Genomic DNA, 20,331 nt, shown 5'->3' with positions numbered 1-20,331 from the left:
GTAGATAATGAACCAGCAAAGGCGGTCTGTAGCTGTCCTGCCTCCGAACACCTGGACATTGGAATTGCAGATGCCCAGGCTGCCCACATCTATAACATCTGCGCTCTGGGACTCTTCCTCCACGTCGTAGTCCCGAAGGCGGAGCAGGAGTAATGCGAGGCACAGTCACACGAAGGTCACCATGAGTGGATGGTCTATTGGGATGGTGAGTATGGGAGGCCGAAGGACCAGGGGCCGTCATCGTCAGGGTGCTGGTAGTTCTTTTCTCACTGAGTAGTAATTTTTTCCATTGAGGCTTGATGGTGAGAGCCTCATCCGCTAGAGCTGCAGCTTCCTCCACCGTGGCTGGTCTCCTTTCACGCACCCATTCTCGGAACTCAGCGGGACACTTGAAGTAAAACTGCTCTTTCAAGATGACCTGGAGGAAGGCTCCCCAAGTTAAGGCCTCCTCTCCCTCCAGCCAGCGATGACATATTTGTTTGAGTCTGTGGGCATACATCTTGAAGGACACCTCCTCATCACAGGCCAAAGTATGAAACTGGGTCCTATAAGTGTCTGGGGTCACAGCGTAGTGTTCCAGAATAGTCCGTTTAATGTCTGCATACTCACAGTCCCCCTGAGGGTCCATAGCTCTATAGGCTGCGGCAGCTCCACCCTCTAAGAGCCCCACCAGATGTCAGATTCGCTCCCTTTCTGGGACTTCCATTAATCGACACTGAAGCTCAAAGTCCTGGAAGAAGCCCTCAATGTCACCTGCAGCCTCCTGGAACGGCTTAAAATCTTTGCGGGACACTCTGGGGAGTTCCCTCATGGTGGGTGCTGGGGTTACAGTCTGTCTGGCGCTTCTAGCTGCTTCCAAAGCTATCTGCCTCTCCAGCAATGCCATCTCCTTAGCTCCTCGCATGACCTCCATCTTATAGTCTATGGAGACCTCCTCTCCCATCATTGCCATCTCCTCCTCGTACCACACAGCCCACTGACTTTTTTGGGTATTTACCTCTGCCTGTCGCCTTTCCTCCATTGGCCGTGGAGGTGCTTCCTCAGCGTCCTCTTGCAGGCGAACTCCTTCCAAAGCCTCAGTTAGCTGCTCCTTTGAGAGTCCCTTGTAGCTGACCCCCAGTTCACGGGCCTTTGTTTGTAAGCTCACCACAGTTCAGTTCTTGTACTCTGAGGCTCTGGTTCCAGCAGTTGATGGGCCGTTGTCCTCCATTCCTTCTGCTCTGATCCCACCGCTGCCAACCAGTTTGTGACGGGGTATGCGGCAGAGCAAGAAGAGACCACCGGACTAAGAACGATCCAACGGGATTTATTAAGGCAGGCAGCATACCAAATCAAAAATCCATGTTATTCCTAAGGTTCATAATAAGTCCACAATCACCGACGGGCGTGAGGTCTTGCCGCAGCTAAGAGCCCCCACACTTCTTCCTCCAGAGATCACCCAACACAACACTGGTCACGCATAAGTCCATTGTCTTGGGCTACCGGGAACAGCCCAAGGGTAGGGGAGGAGAGGTTTCCCCCCTCCTAGTCAATGGTTTAGTCCATGGCATGGCTCCGATGTGTCTATAAAGATGTGTACTGAGAGTTCTCCCCCTGCTTAAGAGACAATGGGGAGTCCTCTAGCGGTGTTGACACAAGCCCAAGTTAAATTATGGTTGAGGAACAAATATCTGGGAAAGAGCATGGGTATTTACATCACATCATGACATTTTATACAGAAATGCAGGACAGGGAAAACGATGTACCATGACAGTGCAGTCTCAGTCTCGCTCGTATCCAGCCAGGGCAGCCTGGTTCATGAATCGGAAAATAGGAGGAACGATCCATCGTATCAGGGTTTGAACTTGAATAAAACATAGCTTTTATTGAGCCATTAAAAAATGCTGCTACCACCATAATAAGTCTTAGTGCACGCAAGGATCACAGCTGTCTCAACCTGCGCTTTTCGACGTGCAGTCTTAATCATGGTCTGTCTGAACTGTGGACTAGTGAGCATATAAAGGTAGGTTGTAATTAAAGATAATAGTTATCATGTGCTCACTAGTCTCTTTGGTCAGTATAATTAGCATAGACAAAAGTAAAATAAAAACGTTAGTGACACATATTATTACCCTCTAAAATTAATATCATTGACATGTAGAAAAAATAAAAATATTTGTGAAACAAATATAGAATAAATATAAAAACTAGCGATATACCATGTCCAAGGTGTAAAGAAAACTGTCATTAATATTGTAGCATTAGATCCTGCCTGAGATTTAAAAATCTCAAGAATTAAAAATCTGCTGGGATTTTACAGCTCTGGAAATGTATGTGAAAAAGGAGATGATACCAAGGGGATTAAGGCTAAAAAAAAGTGGCCACAGCCCTGTATGATGAGACATTTCAAACAGAGTGGAACTGCATCCTTAGCGATTGTTCATTGAAGTTGATGGGATTACCGCATTTTTCGGACCATAAGACGCACCGGACCATAAGACGCACCTAGGTTTTAGAGGAGGAAAATAATAATAAAAAAATTAAGCTAAAAATGTGTTCATGATGCACTTTTAAGGGGGAGGGGGTCTTCTGCTGACACTGGTATAGGGGTAATGTCCCCCAATTCTAACAATATCCCCCATCCTGGTATATATGCCCCCCCCCTTCCTTTTATATGTGGTCCCCATACCCATCCTTGTATGCCTGGCGTCCCTCCATCCTGGTATGCCTGGCATCCCTCCATCCTGGTATGCCTGGCGTCCCTCCATCCTGGTATGCCTGGCGTCCCTCCATCCTGGTATGCCTGGCGTCCCTCCATCCTGGTATGCCTGGCGTCCCTCCATCCTGGTATGCCTGGCGTCCCTCCATCCTGGTATGCCTGGCGTCCCTCCATCCTGGTATGCCTGGCGTCCCTCCATCCTGGTATGCCTGGCGTCCCTCCATCCTGGTATGCCTGGCGTCCCTCCATCCTGGTATGCCTGGCGTCCCTCCATCCTTATCCTTGTATGCCTGGCGTCCCTCCATCCTTATCCTGGTATGCATGGCACCCCTCATCCCTGTCCTGGTATGCATGGCACCCCTCATCCCTGTCCTCGTATGCATGGCACCCCTCATCCCTGTCCTCGTATGCATGGCACCCCTCATCCCTGTCCTCGTATGCATGGCACCCCTCATCCTTATCCTGGTATGCATGGCACCCCTCATCCTTATCCTGGTATGCATGGCACCCCTCATCCTTATCCTGGTATGCATGGCACCCCTAATCCCTATCCTGGTATGCATGGCACCCCTAATCCCTATCCTGGTATGCATGGCACCCGTAATCCCCGTCCTGGCATGCATGGCACCCCTAATCCCCATCCTGGTATGTATGGCACCCCTAATCCTTATCCTGGTATGTATGGCACCCCTAATCCTTATCCTGGATTGCTTGGCCCCCTCATCCTTATCCTAGTATGCATGTTCCCCCTAATCCGCATCATGCTGCACATAAAAAAATAAATAAACACTCCTACTCACCTCTCTTCTTACCTCCAGCGCTGCGTCCTGTCTGCCCGCACTGATCTCTCCATGTGATCCATGTGAGCCGTGCATGGCGTCAATACCATGCGCGGCTCACAAGGAGAGATCAGCTGACGGAAGTCACTGCTCCCCGTGCGGGGAGCAGTGACTTCACTCTCCTTCATAGCCGGCACACAGCATAGCAGCGCTGCGGCTCCTGCTGCTGCTGGGCTATCGCGTGTGCCCGCTTATTAAAGGGCATGAATATTCACCCACGCCCATGGGCGTGGAGAGAGGTTGAATATTCATGCCCTTTAACAGCGGGCACAGGCGATTCCGGCAGGAGCCGCAGTGCGGCTATGCTGTGTACCGCTATTAAGAAGCATGAACATTCAGTGCTCTCCACCGCTGCATATCAAGCGCAATATTCCATATGGGGAGTTAATTAGGACGAAACAAAATTGTATAGATAATACTGCGTTTGATATGGAAGCCAGTGAAGTTTGTGACAGATTGGCAAAAAGAGGTTATCCTGATTGGAATCTTATAAAATCATACAAAATGGTATCGAGCCTAGAACGTAAGGATCTTCTCAAAAATAAGGGGCGAAAAAAAGATTTGGGATGTGAAACTTCCAGTGTAACATTCTCTACAACTTATAGTCCGCAGTATAACAAAGTGGTGTCCATTATAAAGAAATACATACAATGTTACACCAGGATCCAGGACTTAATAATATTCTTACCAAGGATATTCGGTTTGTGGCTGTGGTACCATCCTGTCCCCCAGTCTTTTCCTGAGTGAAGAGCATAGGAATTCTGAATCTACTACCTGGTTGAACCTTAGTGTTTTTCTCAAATGCGGAGCGAGCCGCTGTAAAGCGTGTTCACACACAGTGAAAAAGGATACGTTTACTGCATAATAATCGTATACACAAAATACATGACTTTATTAATTGCAGCACACCCTGGCTTATATACCTTGTTGAATGCATTACATGTAAGATCCAATACATTGGTTGTACTACCGGCCCTTTAATACTACGGATTAGAGGACACATATCTGATGCGGTTAATCCTTTGGCCACAAATATTTCAGCAGCGTCAACACATTTCCGAACGTTCCATAAATGGGACATTTCAGCACTGAAATTTCAAGGCATAGAAAGAGTGTATAGACCTATCCGGGGGGGGAGACCATGGACGCAAACTGCTAAATAGGGAACCATATTGGATTTTTATGTTAGAAAACCCGAGTACCCTTTGGATTGAATCTCAGGCAGGATCTAATGCTACAATATTAGTGACAGTTTTGTTTACACCTTGGACATGGTATAGCGCTAGTTTTTATATTTATTCTATATTTGAATCACAAATATTTTTATTTTTTCTACATGTCAATGATATTAATTTTAGAGGGTAATAATAATGTGTCACTAACGTTTTTATTTCACTTTTGTCTATGCTAATCATACTGACCTCAGAGACTAGTGAGCACATAACTATTATCTTTAATTACAACCCACCTTTATATGCTCACTAGTCCACAGTTCAGACAGACCATGATTAAGACTGCAAGTCGAAACGCATAGGTCGAGACAGCTGTGATCCTTGTGTGCACTAAGACTTATTATGGTGGTAGCAGCATTTTTTAATGGCTCAATAAAAGATATGTTTTATTCAAGTTTATATCCTGATACGCTGGGTCATTCCTCCTATTTTCTGATTTTAATATCTGCTTTTTATGGAGTTTTTCTTGTATTATAGGAAAGCCTAAAGCCAGAAATAAACCCCATAAAACACTGTACCCCCATAAAACACTGTACATGGAAACTTTGCTATCAAATAACTCCTGTCTTTGTGTTCTTACAAACAAGCTTTTATTAATGCCTCAAACTTCTGGGTGTGAATCAGACCTGAGATCTAACATGATAGAAGAGGACAGTCCGGTGAAGACGGAAAACATATAGACGGCCGGTGGTGATGTAGTCAGTGACGGACTCTGGCCAAATACGTTTCTAGAGCCGTAGTAGAAGATGAAGATTTCGTCTTCATCATGAAGTAGTTATTTCTCATGTCACATGTAATCAATATCTCCTGCAGTATTGCTAATGCCGATTCCAGTGTTGGTAAATGAGATGAGAATTAGCAATAAGGAAGATGAGTCTATGAGAAAGGTATTCACTTGCAAATTCTGAGGAAGAAACTGCTTGTTGTGTGTGGCCTAAAATATCTAGGTTTTATTAGTAGATGTAAAGAAGAAAACTAGATACTGTAAAATAATAAATCTCTTCATATGTTTCCCTTATTATCTCCAGTAATTGTATTATTACACAGGATTTTTATGATGTTACATCAGCTCATCATCTTCTCATTCAGATCTCTACAATATCGGATCCTCTCAGAGAATATCTTCTATATAAGAGAATTTTCCTGATTTACCCATGAAAGATGGATATGGACAGAGACAAGATGGCGGAGAGGATATTACACCACACCCTAGAGATCCTCTTCCGGCTTACTGGAGAGGTGAGCGATTCTGATAACGTCACGTTACATCATTCTTATCTATGGGAATAACAGATGGACAGAACTGGAGAGCTGAGGACTCTGGAAATGTCTGTAGTGAGATTTATTAATGTGTCTCTCCATAACCAGGATTACACAGTAGTGAAGAAGACCTCTAGTGAGCGCTGTCAGGACCCTGTGTCTGAGGGATGGGGAAGACCCCTGAGTCCAATCACAGGACCTCCACCTCACCCCCTGATATATGAGGACATCAATGACCAGAAGATCCTAGATCTCACCTACAAGATGATTGAGCTGCTGACTGGAGAGGTGACACTGCTGGGAATGCTGGGACATTATACAGTAACGCTATGAAGGGATCAGGGGGATGACTGTATCATTGTATGTGTCAGGTTCCTATAAGGTGTCAGGATGTCGCTGTCTATTTCTCCATGGAGGAGTGGGAGTATTTAGAAGGACACAAAGATTTGTACAAGGACGTCATGATGGAGGTTCCCCAGCCCCTCACATCTCCAGGTAATAGACTGGACTAAATACACACCACCTATAATTATCTATATGTAAAGAATAAATTCAGTCCCTGTATGCGTTTCCTCCAGATCTATCCAGTAAGAGGACAACACCAGAGAGATGTCCCCGTCCTCTTCTTCCACAGGACTGTAAACAAGAAGATCCCAATATTCCTCAGGATCATCAGGTAGATGGAGAGAAGGTGTCATGAGATCTCCCCTATGATGTGTAGACGGCTGTGAAGGTCTTGTGTACAGTCTTGTTTTATCAACCAGAATTATATGGTTTATACTTGTATAACGAGAATGGTGAAGATGGCTGGATTAGAGCTGATCGTTGGTGATGAGCGAGTGTATTCGTTACTATTCGCTATACGCATAGATAGTACGGTATTCGGGTTGCTAGTCATATTGCGAGTATTTGTGTACTCTCTTCTCTATATTCGGATGTCCCACCCTGCAGTTTTGGCGCCTCCTTTGCAGCCACTAAACATGCTGGGCTTCATAACTAATCGTAATGCCGCAGACATCTTGGTTGTGGCATTACTGTGATTGGCTGGGCGCCCAGAGTCATAGGATCTATTTAAGCCCTGCTGCTGCCATTTTGTGCACATTGCGTCTGGAGCCTGCATTCTATCAGCATAGGGAGAGATCGCTGAGCTGCTAGGGAGTGTCTAGGCCTCTTGACAAAACAAAAGCCCTTGTAAGGGCTACCTGCAATGTATACTAGTTCTGTGTTTAAAGGAGCCGCTCACTAGCTCCATAATACCATCAAAAAATAGCTCTTTTCAGACCTGAAGACACATAACAAAGTCAGAGTACAAGGAGGGAGAGATTGTGTATTAGGTAGGGAGTGTATTAGGTAGTGTTCTTCCAGTGTCCATATTAAAACAGCTCTTGTCAGAGGCACAGCAATATTTTGCCAGCACACACAGAAGTAGCATTTTGTGCTGCCTTTTTTTTTTTTAGCACCGGTCTATTTTCCCTGCTGTTTTAGGGGTCAGAGCCTACCTTCTGTCCATATTAGTCCACTTAAACTAGTGTTTTGTGCCCTAGACAAAGCAGTAGTCCAAACATTTCCTACTGCCTGCTACAAAGCACGCACCAGGCCATTTTAACCACTATTTTGGCTGTGGCAGCTAGCTTGGCTTGTGCCATCATCATCTGAAAATCTGTCAACTAAACCCAAAATGCCAAAAAAGCCTGTTATGGGACGTGGACGTGGTGTTTTCAGTTCTGCGCGAGAAGGCACTCTGTCTGTGTCAGGTTAGAAGAAGCTTGATGCATCCACTATGTTCCTGGAAAAATTTCCCAGTCTGGAACGTAAACGTGTGTGGAAGCCAGAAGAGCGAGAGCAGATTCTGTCGTGGATAGCAGACAAGGCCTCTACGCATTTGTCAAGCAGTAACAAATCTTCCACGACCACATAGTCTACTGTAGATACACAGAAGACTGGCCCAACCAATCCTGAAGCTGGTTCTCCTTCCTCCAGCCATTATCAGTCACAGGAGACATATGACCCCAAGCTTGGCCACTCCGAGGATCTATTTGGTATGTATCCTTTAGTTGGCTCTGGACTATCACCGTGCAGCATTGAAGAGGGACAAGAGAAGGTGGCGTGCGTTGATGCTCAATATTTGGGGACCTACGGCCAGAAGAAAGCCACATTTTTTGTCTCCAGAGGTGGAGGCTAATGATGAGACACAGTTGCTATCAAGTCAGCCTACAATGTCAACTGGGAAGGAGGATTAGATGGAAGACGAGGTAGTCAATGATGAGTCCACTGATCCGACCTGGACCGTTGGCATGCATAGCCGTGACAGCAACACAGAGGAAGATGCATATGTAGCACCAACACAGTCACCAAGGGGTCGTGATTTGCCCAGAGTGAGAACTGGGTCAACTGTTCCCAAGAGCACCCTCGCTGTGCGCCAAGTCATGGCAAGGGGGCATTCAGCTGCTGTGTGGAATTATTTTTTCTGAAAGTCCTTCAGAGAAAAACATTGCAGTCTGTAGCATCTGCCATACCAAGTTGAGCAGAGGCCAGGGCAAAGGCAACCTACATACTCACCATCCAAGGCTCAAGTTCGATGCTTGAAAACCACCTATTCAGGAGACATAAATACAAAACAAAAATCTAGGGTGAGAAGACATCAGCCCACCACCAGGATATAGCAGTACTACCGGACTAAGGCACCCTGAAGGAAAAGTTCCTCCAGGGATGGGCCGCCCTCCAGGCACCCAGTCTTTCATACTTCAGAAAACGTACCTTCACCAGGTCACCTAAGATGTTCTTCCAAACTTCATCTACACTGAGGATTTTACTCTGCATCAAAACTAAAACTTGTGCGATCCACGTGAAATACCTGACCACTACACTTACTATGAATGAAATGGTTCGGTCTCTTCTCCCAAGGTCTCCGAACGCTCCATAGGCCCTTGCGGCATAGGACAGAGTAGCCAGCCAACCAATGGAAACTCCCACCCTGTTGTGCACCTCTCTGTATTAAAGGGACAATGAAGTATGAAGTGCTTCATGCTTTCCAGCATGTTAGCACAAGCCTCACGGGGGCAGCGCCAAGTCAAGTCCCAGTACTTCTTGAGGATCCTGCTAGAATTTAACAAACTCACCCCAACCTCCAGATCCCGACTTGGGCAGTCCTTGAGGACCAATGGACTCTGAAAATGAGAAAGCAAGACCCTCCTATCGAGGAGTTTCCTTGGGAGGGACCTCACCTACATTCCCAGACTCCACTGGTGGATTATTTTCAGAACAATGGTAACCTAAGCAGGGAGATGCCCATGCGGTGTGCGAAGATCCATCAATCTTCCCCCTGTCTCCCATTCCTGGAAGAAAGACTGAAACCATCCCTTGCAGGATAATACCCGCGGAAGAGCCCTCTCCTTCCAGAGGTTTGCCACGTTAACTTTCAAGAAGGTGTTCACTAGGAACACCACAGAGCTCACCATATCCAACCACCTTAGTCTCTTTGTGCGGTAAGTGACCTCCCGCTTGACTAGGTTCAGTCTATTCCCCCATAACATCTGGAAGAACAGACTGTAGACCCGTGTCCAAAGAGGCTCTGGCAAGACACAGATGCTGCCCAGGTAGATTAGCAAGGGGAGCAGGAAAGCTTTGCACAGGCCAACCCTTTCCCTCAGGCTCAAAGACCAACCCTTCCATTGGTCCACTCTTTGGGCGACACCTTTTGATTCTGCCTTCCCAGTTTTTCATGGGGTAATCACCCTGACCGAATTCGGTGCCCAGAACTTTGGCGTGTCCTTGTTGTTCGGGGAGGGTGTCCGGAAGATCAAACTCCGGATCTTCGCCTCCCAGCCAGAGACTTTCACACTTATCCTGGTTGACCTTGGACCCGGATGCCTCCGAGTAGTGCTCCACTTCTGACTTCACCACTATTGCCTCCTCTTGTGAAGAAACAATGACGGTGACATCGTCCGCGTAGGCCACTGCCCTCAGCATAGCCTCCGGTGCCGCCCTGCCCATCCACACCCCTGCCAATGATCCACAATTGAACCTTCTGAGAAAGGGATCAACTGCGAAGGCGTAAAGCAAAGGGCTAAGAGGACAGCCCTGACGGACACCAGATCCTACCCTTTAAGGTTGTCCAGTCCACCCATTTACCAGAGGGAAAGTCTCAGCCCCTGCATACAAGATCTTAAGCCAGTCCACAAACCCTCCAGGCAGACCATACCTCAAGAGTGGACCAGAGGTACTCATGGTTAACCCTATCAAAGGCTTTTGCCTGATCCAGGGTCAGCAAAAACTCCTTCCAAAGGCCTGACCTGCTTTGCTCCATGGCCTCTTGGACAACAAGAACAGCAGTAAAAGTGCTACGGCCAGGAACGCAACAGTGCTGAGCCTTCGTAAGGAGCCGGGGTGCAAACTTCACCAGCCTGTTGAAAAGTATCTTAGCCAAAATCTTCCTGTTCACATTGAGAAGTGCTATGGGACGCCAATTATCAATGCATGACGGATCCTTAGCCTTCGACAAAATGATCAAAGCTGACCTCCTTAATGATCTCGGCAGAGTGCCCGAAGAGAGACACTCATTAAACACCGGAGTCAAGAGAGGGACTAATTAGTCCCTAAAGGTCCTAAAGAATTCGGGTGTTAAGCCATCCAGACCTGGTGACTTTTTGGGTCTAAGCCCATCGATCGCCAGTCTTGCTTCCTCTTCAACTTTGAGTACTGCACACACCTCGTGAGCAGTGAGCAGGCTATTATCAGCATAACCATCCCGCAGCTGTGTCTCTTGAAACAATCGCTGCTTAATCTCAAAGAGGAAGCTTTGAGTGCCCAGCATGTTGGTATGGAGCCAGATTTCCCATTGGGTGTTACTACCCAGCCAATTCAATATTCTGAGGCAACAATGGGTGATGAGGGGGAAGATGAGGAGGGAGAAGACTTGTTTTTCTGTGCTACCGAGGGGACTTGTAATGCTACAGAGGGGACACCCAACCCAAGCTTCGTATCTGTCCAGGCTGGATGGGCTGGAGAGAACGAGGAGGTGGAGGAGGAGACGAGTCAGCGTGAGGAGAGGATGGGTACTTTTGGGGACACAGAACATTTGCCTTTTTGCAGCTTGACCCACATGGCACAGTTCATGTGTAAGTGTCTGTGGCAAGATCCTCGCGTGATACACATTTTATCCAACAACCTATACTGCTTGGCCACCTTTCTCAATCCACGGTGCAAGGAGAAATTTCCTTCTCTCCTTTTGGAGTCACCAAAGAGTTTTACAATGGAATCGTTCAAGAGGGCCGTTGTAGATCAGTTGCTGAAAATGTCACCCTCACACAATGCTGGTGGCAGAGGTACCAGCTCTTTTCTACACCAAGGGATAATGGGGAGACACATGAACATCAGCTCCAATGGAGGTGGATCAAAATGTGCACAAATTGGGCTATTTTCAGTAAACCAGCACAATAGCAAGGTCTATCTGTGCCTGTAACAATGCCAAGGAGGGATAAGTTGCTGAAGATGGTCAAGGTTTACTTAAGTGACCATACGTGCGTCGTTTCTGACACTTCAGTTCCCTTTAATTATTGGGTGTCTAAACTGAACACTTGGCCCGACCTCTCCTTATATGCCTTGGAGCTGCTGGCCTGCCTGGCTCCTAGTGTGGTGTCTGAGCGTGTTTTCAGTTCCGCTGGGGCAATCATCACTGATAGGCGCATACTCCTCTCCATGGAAAATGCAGAGTGGATTTACTTTTGCCTAGGACGACCTCTCCGAGCGGTCCTAGACACTGAAGTTTCCCGGCTTCACCGGACAGGAACAGATCAGATCCTCCTTGCTACCACAGTAAAAGCAGCTCCCCTCGGCTCGGCGTGATTCTTGGCGAGACTTGACCATCTTGGTCTGATCGATCTGCATGGGTTCGGGCGAGCGTGCCCAGGGAGTTGGTGGTTGGGAGGCAGGTTTCTGGAAAACAGGAGTGAGACGAGGAAATCTTCTCTCCCGGGTAGTCTACTTAGCTCGTTCCAGGAAACTGATGTCAATCCGGGTAGCTTGTGACACCAGGTCATCCAGGGTGGTAGAAATGTCCCGGCCGGCTAGCTCGTCCTTGCTCCGTCCGGAAAGACCCTCCCAAAAGGTGGACACCAGGGCCTTGTTGTTCCAGGCAAGCTCAGATGCGAGAGTACGGAACTGTATGGCATACTGGCCCACGGTGAGACTCCCTTGGCGGAGACGGAGCAATGAGGAGGCAGTAGAAGTCCTTCGTCCAGGCTCATCGAAGACCTTCCGGAAGGCAGTGAGGAAAGCCGGAAGATCGGACACCAGGGGATCCCCTCTCTCCCATAAAGGGTTTAGCCATGCCAATGCTTCCCCGGTGAGGTGAGATATGATGAACGCCATCTTGGCCCGGTCGGAGGGAAACTGATGTGCCAGGAGTTCAAAGTGCAGCGTGCACTGGTTCAGAAAACCCCGACATAAGACGGGGTCACCCCCATAACGAGGAGGTGCAGAGAGCCGGGGTCCAGAGCTGGATGCCATGGCAACAGTAGGCTGAGGCGCCGCCAGAGCGGGTGCCGCTCGGCTTGAGGCGGATGCAGGTGGGACGGACAGCATCTCCAGGCGGGAGTTGACAGACCGCAGGTAGGTCAGGATGGTTTCCTGTTGGGATCTCTGACAAGAAACCTCCTGGTACAGGTCAGCAAGCGAAGGAGCCTGGGGGCCACCGGGTTCCATGGCCCGTGCAAACTGTTACAGATCCGGGTGGTGAAACATCTGTGCTGCTGTGCAAGGAGGGGCATGACTAAGTATCAACTCGGTCCGACCAAGGTCGCACGGCGGCTCAGTCGACTCCGTGAACCAGGAAGGAAGTGAGCAGAGGGACCAGGTGCCACTCTGGGACCGACCTTGTATGAGAGCAGGTGACTCCCACGGGTCAGAAGGCAGGAACTGACCAGTACAGCGGATGAGCTTCGGCTGGCATGCTGACAGGTGGTCCGGGTAGACAAGCAGGCTGATTAGGCAGATAGTCAGGAGAGTGTTCTGGGTAGGCAAGATGGCGGCACAACAGGTAGCTGGCTGGTGCTTCCAGGTAAGCGGGCAGGCAGGCACGGCAGGTAACATGCAGGTGCTTCCAGGTAAGCAGGCTGGCAGGCACGGCAGGTAACAGGCAGGTTCTTCCAGGTAAGCGGGCTGGCAGGCATGGCAGGTAACAGGCAGGTGCTTCCAGGTAAGCGATAAAAATCACTGCACACGTAGAGAGGTATGGTATGCTTTAGGTGAAACTTTATTTAAAGGGTGATGCTTGAGGCGACTAGTGGACGTTTCGGCCCACACTGTGGCCTTGATCACAATGTCGCTGTAAGAAAATATGTACAAAAATATACAATAAGTACAACAAATAGGAAACAACATATATACCTACATATGTACAAAACAATGAATGAAAACATGTCCGTGTTATAATGCTGTTCACAGGGTACAGACAAAGTTCAACCATAATAAATCGCTTGTGGTGGAAAAAGATGGTATATCAACATACATGCTGCATTTTGAGAGCAGGTCATAATAACCACATGACAATGATCAGGGTCAAGAGTAAGAATTTTTTTAGAAGAAAAAGTGCAACTTACCAAGTGGATAGATACATCCGGGTAAAAAAGGAGAAGAATTACCAGTCAAGAAGAAGTGAGGGGCAATTCTTAGATAAGGAAACCTATAAAATATGAATGGGTTATCATTGACATGTTGATGGTGGATGGCAAAACATGGGGGGGGGGGGCCTTACCAATCCGGTAGGAGGTGTCTGGGTATAGACAAGGATGAAGTATGCCCGTCAGTTAGAAAAGTGCTGGATTCATGGTGTCCTGGAGACAAGGGCCACATCTGCTGGGAAATTATAAGTGGCGGACAGAAAAATATGGTCTGGTGCCATGCTGCAGTTGGCTCGGTCCTGTGTGCCACGTGTTTGGGATATATTTTGTGAGATATATCGCAATACACGTGGCACACAGGACCTCCTTCCCTTCCGAACCCTGCCATGCGCCTAAACAGTGTTTTTCCCCCACATATGGGATATCGGCATGCTCAGCAGAAATTGCACAACACATTTTGTGGTCCATTTTCTATTATTACTTTTGTGAAAATAAATTTTACTTCAGACTCAATTTTTTTTTATGTGAAAAAGTTAAATGTTTCTTTTTTCCTTCCACGTTGCTTCAGTTCCTGTGAAGCATGTGACATAACTCTGATTTAAGGGCATAAGAATTCAAAGTTTGAAAATAGCAAAATTTTCACCAAATTTCAATTTTTTTTACAAATAAATGTAAGTCATATCGAATAAATTTTGCCACTCTCGTGAAGTACAATATGTCACTAAAAACAATCTTTGAATTAGTAAGATCCGTTGAAGCGTTCCAAAGATATTGCCTCATAAAGTGACACTGGTCAGAATTGTAAAATTTGGCTTGGTTATTATTGTCAAAATTGGCTCTAAGGGGTTAAACAACTCTCTTTAGTGCGATCATACAACATACAAGCCTCTGCTTGCTCAGATGATGCACTGTACTACTGTAGTGCTGTGTACTATCACTGCTTGTCATGTAATACTAACGGCCCCATACACATGAGATAAGTGTTGGCTGAACCGTCATTTGGCAGACGGCTATCTCTCCAGACTCCCCCATACACACAAATATTCCAGCTTTCCTGTGGTCTGTATGAGAGTCGCCTCCAGACTCCTCTAGCGGAGGATTATCTACAGGAAGAACAAACGGATTAGCCTCTGAAATTTAAAATGCCAGATCCTACTCTGCCCTGACATTATCTCTCGGGAAGCCCCCAAATACATTATATAGTCAACCAAACCTCCGAAATCAGTGCTTTCATTCAACCTCAGTCTAATGTGCTTATATTTGACCACATACAGTCATGGCCAAAAGTATTGAGAATGACACCAAAATTATATTTTCACATGATCTGCTGGCCTCTGGTTTTTATTAGTGTTTGTCTGATGTTTATATCACATACAGAAATATAATTGCAATCATATTATGAGTACCAATAGGTTATATTGACAGTTAGAATGAGTTAATGCAGCAAGTCAATATTTGCAGTGTTGCCCCTTCTTCTTCAAGACCTCTGTAATTCTCCCTGGCATGCTCTCAATCGACTTTTGGACCAAATCCTGACTGATAGCAGTCCATTCTTGGATAATCAATGCTTGCATTTTGCCAGAATTTGTTGGTTTTTGTTTGTCCACCCGTCTCTTGATTGACCACAAGTTCTCAATGGGATTAAGATCTGGGGAGTTTCCAGGCCATGGACCCAAAATCTCTATGTTTTGTTCCATGAGCCATTTAGTTATCACCTTTGCTTTATGACAAGGTGCTCAATCATGCTGGAAAAGGCATTGTTGGGCGCCAAACTGCTCTTGGACGGTTGGGAGAAGTTGCTCTTGGAGGACATTCTGGTACCATTCTTTATTCATGGCTGTGTTTTTAGGCAAGACTGTGAGTGAGCCGATTCCCTTGGCTGAGAAGCAACCCCACACATGAATGGTTTCAGGATGCTTTACAGTTGGCATGAGACAAGACTGGTGGTAGCGCTCACCTCTTCTTCTCCGAATAAGCTGTTTTCCAGATGTCCCAAACAATCGAAAAGGGGATTCATCAGAGAAAATGACTTTGCCCCAGTCCTCAGCAGTCCACTCCCTGTACCTTTTGCAGAATATCCGTCGGTCCCTGATGTTTTTTCTGGAGAGAAGTGGCTTCTTTGCTGCCCTCCTTGAAACCAGCCCTTGCTCAAAGAGTCTGCGCCTCACAGTGAGTGCAGAAGCACTCACACCAGCCTGCTGCCATTCCTGAGCAAGCTTGACAATGCTGGTAGTCCGATCCCGCAGCTGAAACAGTATAAGATACGGTCCTGGCGCTTGCTGGTCTTTCTTGGGCACCCTGGAGCCTTTTTGACAACAATGGAAGCTCTCTCCTTGAAGTTCTTGATGATGCGATAGATTGTTGACTGAGGTGCAATCTTTGTAGCTGCGATACTCTTCTCTGTTAGGCCATTTTTGTGCAGTGCAATGATGGCTGCACGTGTTTCTTTAGAGATAACCATGGTTAACTGAAGAGAAACAATGATACCAAGAACCAGCCTCCTTTTAAAGTGTCCAGTGATGTCATTCTTACTTAATCATGACTGATTGATCGCCAGCCCTGTCCTCATCAACACCCACACCTGTGTTAATGGATCAAACACTAAAACGATGTTAGCTGCTGCTTTTAAGGCAGGACTGCAATGATGTTGAAATGTGTTTTGGGGGTTAAAGTTCATTTTCTGGGCAAATATTGACTTTGCAAGTACAGTAATTGCTGTTAAGCTGATCACTCTTTGACATTCAGGAGTATATGCAAATTGCCATTACAAAAAATGAAGCAGTAAACTTTGGAAAAATTACTATTTGTCTCATTCTCAATACTTTTGGCCATGACTGTAGTGCAAGAAATTCCCAGCTACATTAGGGACTCTAAATTTGTGGTTACTGTATTTGAAATTTTTTTTATAGCAAGAAAATTGGCTTTCATTCGATGTTGTTAAACACACGTGGTCAAAATTGTTGGTACCCCTCTTTTAATGAAAGAAAAACCCACAATGGCCACAGAAACAACTTGAATTTGACAAAAGTAATAATAAATTGAAAATCTATGAAAATGAAGCCTGGATGCCTGGACAGAAATGATGGTACCCCTGAAAATAATGTGACAAAAGAGACATGTTAAATTAAGTTGTGTCCACTAATTAGCATCACTGGTGTCTACAATCTTGTAATTAGTCAGTGTGCCTGTATATAGGGCTACAGATACTCACTGTGCTGTTTGGTGACATGGTGTGCACCACACTCAACATGGACTAGAGGAAGCAAAGGAAAGAGTTGACAAGCAAAGGAAAATTGATGACAAATCAAAGAGACGGATTATACAAATGGTAACTAAAGAGCCCAGGATAACTTTTAAAAAGAGATTAAAGGTGAACTTCAAGCTCAAAGAACATCAGTGTCAGATCGGACCATCCGTCGTTGTTTTATCCAAAGTGGACTTCATGGGAGACGACCAAGGAGAACACCATTGTTGAAAAAAAATCATAAAAAAGCCAGACTGGAATTTGCCAAACTACATGTTGACAAGTCACTAAGCTTCTGGGAGAATGTCCTATGGACAGATGAGACAAAAATGGAAGTTTTTGGCAAGGCACATCAGCTCTATGTTCACAGATGGAAAAATGAAGCATATCAAGAAAAGAACACTGTCTCTACTGTGAAACATGGAGGAGGCTCTGTTATGTTCTGGGGCTGCTTTGCTGCATCTGGCACAGGGTGCCTTGAATCTGTGCAGGGTACAATGAAATCTCAAGACTATGAAAAATATTTAGATTTGAGAGTCCTCAGTGGTTGATACCATCTTTTCAGTTAGCCATTAAAAGGTAACAAATTGCAAGCTTTCGAGACTACTCAGGTCTCTTCATCAGGCATAGTATACCACAAAATCTGAAAAGTCACATATTTATGCACAATAAGACATACAAAAAATGCAATAGGTAAGACAGGTGATGAAAAGCAGAGTTATTATGGAAGAGATAAACAGTTCTGGCTATAAATATTTTAGCAGTTAATAGATAGAGTGTGAAGGTTTTATTGTCCTGTGACTAGGTCCAGTGTTGTGATGGCCTCACTTTCAGATCAGCAATGAATGTGTCGCATGGATTTATGTCATTCTACATCAACTAAGGAATTTGCTCCTCAGACTTGTGAGGTCATCACTACACTGGACCTAGTCACAGGACAATAAAACCTTCACACTCCTTATCTATTAACTGCTAAAATATTTATAGCCTGAACTGTTTATCTCTTCCATAATAACTCTGCTTTTCATCACCTGCCTTACCTATTGCATTTTTTGTATGTCTTATTGTGTATAAATATGTGACTTTTCAGATTTTGTGGTATACTGTGCCTGATGAAGAGACCGGAGTAGTCTCAAAAGCTTGCAATTTGTTACCATCTTTTCAGTTAGCCATTAAAAGGTATCAACCATTGAGGACTCTCAAATCTAAATATTTTGCTATCTACTGGCTAACATGGTACAAGAATATATATTTTCCCTATATCAAGACTATGAAGGGATTCTAGAGAGAAATGTGCTGCCCAGTGTCAGAAAGCTTGTTCTCAGTCGCAGGTCATGGATCTTGCAACAGGATAATGACCCAAAACACACAGCTAACAACACCCAAGAATGGCTAAGAAGAAAACATTGGACTATTCTGAAGTGGCCTTCTATGAGCCCTGACCTAAATCCTATTGAGCATCTTTGGAAAGAGCTGAAACATGCCGTCTGGAAAAGGCAACCTTCACACACGAGACAACTGGAGCAGTTTGCACATGAGGAGTGGCCAAAATACCTGTCGAGAGGTGCAGGAGTCTCAATGACAGGTACAGGAATCATTTGATTGCAGTGATTGCCTCAAAAGGTTGTTCAACAAAATATTAAGTTAAGAAGAACCATCATTTCTGTCAAGGCCTATTTCATGAGTTTAATTTTTTTTTTAATTCTGTGGAAGCAGGGTTGAAAAGAAAATCCTGACTTTAATTTGTTCATTTTCAGAGAGTTTTAATTTATTACTTTTGTCAGATTCAAGGTATTTCTGTGACCATTGTGGGTTTTTCTTTCATTAACCCCTTCATGACCAGTCAATATGGTCATGTGAGTGCTTATTTTTTGGGGGACGAGTTGTACTTTTAAACGTCATTACTAGTTTGACCCTATCGTGTACTGGAAAACGGGGAAAAAAATTCCAAGTGCGGTGAAATTGCAAAAAAATGCAATTCCACTGTTTTGTTTTTTTTTTTTTTTTTTTCTTTCCACGTTCATTGAGTGCTAAAACTGACCTGCCATTATTATTCCCCAGGTCATTATGTGTTCTTAGACACCAAATATGTACAGGTTCTTTTTTATTTAAGTGGTGAAAAAAAATTCCAGAAAAAAATGGCACAATTTTCCTAGACCCTCAGCGTCTCCATTTTTTTGGGATCTGGGGCCGGGCGAGGGCTCATTTTTTGCCTGACGTTTTTATTGATACCATTTTGGGGTAGAACCGATGTTTTGATCACCCGTTATTGCATTTTATTGCAATGTTGCGGCGACCAAAACAACGTAATTCTGGCGTTTGGAATTTTTTTCTTGTTACGCCATTTACCGATCGGATTAATTATTTTTTCGGTAAATTCTGAATGGGCGATACCAAATATGTGTGTGGGGGGGTTTATTTTTTATTATTTTATTTTGAATGAGGTGAAAAGGGGGGTGATTTAAACTTTTATATTTTTAAAAAAATGTAATATTTTTAAAAACATTTTTTTACACTTTTTGCTTGCTTCTATAGTCTCCATAGGAGACTAGAAGCAGCAACTGTCTGATTGTCTCTGCTACATAGAGGCGATGAGCAGATCACCTCTGTGTAGCAGAAATGCTCCTGTGCTATTAGCGCCGACCACTAGGTGGCGCTCATAGCAATCTTTTCATGACAACCACTGGGGTCTGTTGCAGACCCCGGGTTGCCATGCCCACCCATCAGTGACCCGCGATCACATGACGGGGTCACTGATGGGCGGGGTAAGTGACACACTTCTGGTGCGGCCCTGTTAAATGCCGCTGTCAGAGATTGACAGAGGCATTTAACTGGTTAACAGCCGCGGGTGGATTGCGATTCCACCCGAGGCTGTTGCAGGCACATGTCAGCTGTAAGAATCAGCTGACATGTGCCCGGTTCAGTGCGAGCTCAGCGCCGAAGCCTGTGCTGAACCGGGGGTGATGGCCTGGGGCATACTAATATGCCCCAGGCCAGTAAGGGGTTAAACAAGGGGTATTAACAATTTTGACCACGTGTAGCTCTATATTCATCCATACCACACAGTGTAGCATTAACTAGCCTGAGCTATCACTTGGATACCTATAGCACGTATACAGGAGAAATAAAAGATTTCATTATCATGTCAGTTAAATTTCTTCTGGATCATAATTATTTCTGCTTTGACAATCAATTTTTTTTTTTTTTTTACAAAGGAGGGGAGTAAGTATGGGCAGCAAATTTTCACGTCCAATGGGAGGAGCAACACATTTACCATGAGAGCAATATTTCTAGCCCAAAAAATCATCTGGTACGGTCGATTTATCGACGACCTCCTCCTGATGTGGGGAGGCACACAGGAGGAGGCATTGAAATTTGCACAAAATCTCAACAACAATGACTTCAATTTGAGATTCACACTTTGTTTTGAAACCCCATA

General features: G+C 45.4%; 1 protein-coding gene across 1 annotated transcript in view; it reads left to right on the top strand.

Moving 5' to 3' along the window:
- LOC141204962 (uncharacterized) overlaps positions 1–20,331 on the top strand; it is a 54,203-nt gene that overhangs the window by 22,632 nt on the left and 11,240 nt on the right. Inside the window, exons 2-5 of the mRNA XM_073663998.1 lie at positions 5,859–6,008; positions 6,138–6,317; positions 6,401–6,524; positions 6,608–6,705. Coding sequence (XP_073520099.1) covers positions 5,931–6,008; positions 6,138–6,317; positions 6,401–6,524; positions 6,608–6,705 — 480 coding nt within the window. The 5' untranslated portion in view covers positions 5,859–5,930. The remainder of the gene's footprint in view (positions 1–5,858; positions 6,009–6,137; positions 6,318–6,400; positions 6,525–6,607; positions 6,706–20,331) is intronic.

The sequence above is a fragment of the Phyllobates terribilis genome, unplaced genomic scaffold (assembly GCF_046119375.1).
Source record: "Phyllobates terribilis strain yellow unplaced genomic scaffold, ASM4611937v1 Scaffold_136__1_contigs__length_4911898, whole genome shotgun sequence".
NCBI classification, from domain to species: Eukaryota; Metazoa; Chordata; class Amphibia; order Anura; family Dendrobatidae; genus Phyllobates; species Phyllobates terribilis.
The sequence above is the reverse complement of the archived record's forward strand: the minus strand, read 5'-3'. Positions and strand labels throughout refer to the sequence as shown.